Genomic DNA, 4,060 nt, shown 5'->3' with positions numbered 1-4,060 from the left:
CGGAGAGCCGTCCGGCCTGCAGCCTCCCCCCTCTCACCCCTCCTCCTGGAGAGGAAGTCAGCCACAACCATCTGTGCACCCGGCCTGTGGATCACCTTGAACTTAAAAGGCTGTAAAGCCAGATACCAATGGGTGATCCGCGCGTTGGTATCCTTCATGCGGTGGAGCCACTGCAGGGGAGCGTGGTCCGAACAGAGGGTGAACTCTCGCCCCAGGAGGTAGTAGCGGAGGGTGAGAATGGCCCACTTGATGGCTAAAGCTTCCTTTTAAATGGTGCTGTACATAGTCTCTCTCTTCGAGAGCTTCCGACTAATGTACAGCACCGGCCGCTCTTCACCCTCTATCTCCTGGGACAAGACTGGCCCAGCCCTCTGTCCGACACGTCAGTCTGCAGAAAAAAAGGGAGAGAAAAGTTAGGAGCCTGTAAGAGCGGTCCGCCACATAGAGCAGCCTTTATCTGATTAAAGGCCTGCTGACACCACTCTGTCCACTGGAGGGTATCTGGTGCTTCCTTTTTAGTCAGATCAGTCAGCGGGCTAGCGAGGTCCAAATAATTAGGCACAAACGTTCTGTAATATCCCGCTAGCCCCAGGAACTGTCTAACCTCCTTTTTGGTCTTAGGTCTCGGACAGGTCGCAACTGCTGCTGTCTTATCAATTTGGGTACGCACCTGTCCATGACCCAAGTGGAAGCCCAGATACCTAACTTCCACACGCCCAATTGCACGCTTCTTTGGGTTGGCCGTGAGCCCCGCCTTTCGCAGCGTCCTGAGGACAGCTCGCAAATGCTGCATATGCCGCTGCCAGTCGTTACTATAGATGATAATATCATTCAAGTAAGCAGCGGCATATGCAGTATGCGGCCGGAGAATTCTGTTCATCAGGTGCTGGAAAGTTGCTGGAGCCCCGAACAAGCCGAAAGGAAGAGTAACAAATTGGTGTTATCCAAACGGCGTCGTGAAAGGAGTTTTTTCTTTAGATATTGGAGATAAGGGGATCTGCCAATATCCTTTTGTCAAATCCAGTGTCGAATAAAATCGAGCAGTACCGAGCGGATCAAGTAATTTGTCAACACGCGGCATTGGATACGCGTCGAATTTCGACACAGCATTCACCTTGCAATAATCCACACAGAACCGGACCGAGCCGTCGGTTTTAGGCACTAAAACTATCGGGCTTGCTCAGTCACTGTTGGATTCTTCTATTACCCCCATGTCCAACATAGCCTCTAATTCATCCTGAACTATTTTCTTTTTACGTTCAGGTAAGCGATATGGCCGGCTACGCACTACTACGCCCGGTTCCGTCTCAACGTGGTGCTGAATGAAATTTGTCGGACCCGGTAGGGGCGAGAACACATCAGCAAACTCTGCTTGTAAATTACGTATGTCAGTGATCTGGGACGGCGAGAGGTGGTCTCCTCCAAATGCCAGAGCGAGAGATTGGGACTTTGAGCTCGCTTCTGGACCGAGATCCTCCTCCCCACTTACCACCGTCGTATATGTTGTATTATAATATAATATAATATAAAAATACCTGTAATTGGAGCCATACACTGAAGTCCACATCCATTGCTGCAGCATTTCTCATTGTTGGCACAGTCACTGTCATCGGTACACGACACGAAACGTATCAAGGCACACATTGCTGCTTTATATCTTGTGCTTGGACACACTCCTTGGTTTGCTGTTATACAGACACACGACAGAGAAGCCATATCACTGAATGTATTTTTCACAGGTGTTTTTAGTTCTCTTGCTGTTGTTGCTGTAAGGAACTTTGAAATAACTGAAATAATTTGTCAAAGTGTTATGGACCTGCCTGGAACTACTTTAGCTGTGCGTTTCCCTGAAAATAGTTTCACACCTTAGAATCTTTGTCAACCAATCAGATTAAAGCATTCAACAGACCTGTAGTGTAGTATAATGTAATATAATATAATACCTGTAACTGGGGCCATGCACTGACGTCCACCGCATGCAGTGCTGCAGCATTTCTCATTGTTGGGACAATCACTGTCATCGGCACACAGCGCTAAACCCATCATGAAACACATTGCTGCTTCATGATTTGTGTTTGGACACACTCCTGGCTTTACTGTTATACAGACACATGACAGAGAAGACATATAACTGAATGCTGAATGTTTTTTTCAATGTAAAAAATATATTTGTAAGTTGTATATATTATTGCAATAGGTTTTACAACAACGAACACCTTGGGTGTGCATTATTTTCTCAAAATGCAATGCAATGTCTCAATTATTCCACTTTTCATTATTTCCAAAAAACAAGGAAATAATTTGTTGTTTTATCCTATTGTTTACTATATTTATTTGCTTGGTCAGTGTCATCGTGGGTTTTGGTTCTTTTGCTGTTGTTGCTGTAAGGACCTTTAAATTAACTGAAATCATTTGGCGAAGTGATATGTACCAATCATATTCAAGCATTCTAAAGCCCATAGTGTTATGTAATGTAATGTAATGTAGTGTACTATAGCTAATATTATATAATATAATACCTGTAACTGGAGCCATACACTTAAATCGTATTTGTTCTCGTTGGCTTTTGATTAGTTTAGATTAGTTAAAGGTTTTTATTGTATTTAGTTTAATGTGTTTAAATAATGAAGCATGGTTTCTTTTTATGCATTCTTTTTATATGCTCAATGTTTTATTGTACAGTGCTTTGGTGTAAGTTGCTTTTAAATGTGCTATATAAATATATTTTGTATTATAATATAATATAAAAATACCTGTATCTGGAGCCATACACTGAAGTCCACATCCATTGCTGCAGCATTTCTCATTGTTGGCACAGTAACTGTCATCGGCACACGACACGAAACGTATCCAGGAACACATTCCTGGTTTATATGTTCTGCTTGGACACATTCCTGGCAGGGGCAGACTGGGCCACGAGTAGTCGCTATACAACTTGGACTGGTCCATCACTACGTAAATATATATAAAAAACGAATTATAGTAAATTTACATAGCCTATCTTTCAGTCAGCCCAGACGAATTGCCAGGGCGGTCCAGGTGTGTCAAAACTGTAGCGTGCTCCGTGTCAGTGCAGCGCTCTGAAAGCGCTCGTCAATGTCCAAATGTTTGATGGCCAATCAAATCGAAGAAGGCGGGATTTACTGTCCACAGAAACTGAGCAGCGCGGCACTTTTTAAGAATCTGAGCTGTGGTATGATAAGCAGCTGAACATACAGAGACAATACATCAATATTTGTCAAAATGGTTACGATAAAAAAAAGAAAGAATAAAAAGTTAAACGATCAACATTAATTTCCAGTGATGCAAACTACTACTGACCTCCATTTCTATCTCATGCAATTACATTATTTGTCACATGCACAAATACACATTACAGTTTTCAGCATGTCAGACAGAAAATAAGTGTAATTAATGAAGAAATCCTGGAAACAGATACATACATTCACTCTTATCTAAGAAAATAATAAACTCAAAATATAATTCTCGGTCTGTGTACGTTTGAATAATTTGTTATTTCGTTTTTAACTTCTAAATGGAACATAAACAAATCTCGCGTAGTTTTTTCATTATTTTTTGTTTGTTTTGTTTTTATCACACTTCTAATCCACGAAATGCAAAAACAATAAAAAACAAAATGGATAAACAGCTTGAATATTCAATCTCCACATGGGCAGGAATAAATGATCCTTTCCACTGATTGGTCAACCAAAGATCAAGCCGTGCTTTCATTAGTTCTTACTCAGTTTTGCGCACCAGAATAATAGTCATCTGATACAGTTGAATGGATTATTACAGAGTTTATTGCAACTACCTTAAATCTCTTTCTCATCAGAGCCAGACTAATAAATGGCTCGACACAAACCGTACCGGGGCAGAGTATAGCTTTCTTCTGTGTTACTACACATTAATTTTGCTTGCCATGAAATACCCTACTAATTTATCGTATTAAATAATAATTTACGTGGCATCTGCTCTCACAACCTTCCCTTTTATTTAGCTGACCCACTCTCAAAATCTGTGTGAGGCATTTGTTATAGCGAATACCTCTTCAGGCTGA

General features: G+C 41.6%; 1 protein-coding gene across 1 annotated transcript; it reads right to left on the bottom strand.

Moving 5' to 3' along the window:
* Window positions 1-383: 383 nt before the first annotated feature.
* On the bottom strand, window positions 384-2,949 carry LOC143722547 (WAP four-disulfide core domain protein 2-like). Its single transcript, XM_077213929.1, has 4 exons — window positions 2,754-2,949; window positions 1,944-2,096; window positions 1,536-1,685; window positions 384-388 (listed from the first exon to the last, which is right to left on the bottom strand). Exons 1-4 carry the CDS (start codon window positions 2,947-2,949, stop codon window positions 384-386), a joined length of 504 nt encoding a protein of 167 aa, XP_077070044.1.
* Between the last annotated feature and the right edge of the window lie 1,111 nt (window positions 2,950-4,060).

This window comes from Siphateles boraxobius, unplaced genomic scaffold, assembly GCF_051911475.1.
Source record: "Siphateles boraxobius isolate OS27281-9 unplaced genomic scaffold, OSU_SipBor_1 68, whole genome shotgun sequence".
Classification (NCBI taxonomy): Eukaryota; Metazoa; Chordata; class Actinopteri; order Cypriniformes; family Leuciscidae; genus Siphateles; species Siphateles boraxobius.
This window is presented reverse-complemented; position numbering and strand designations above follow the sequence as displayed.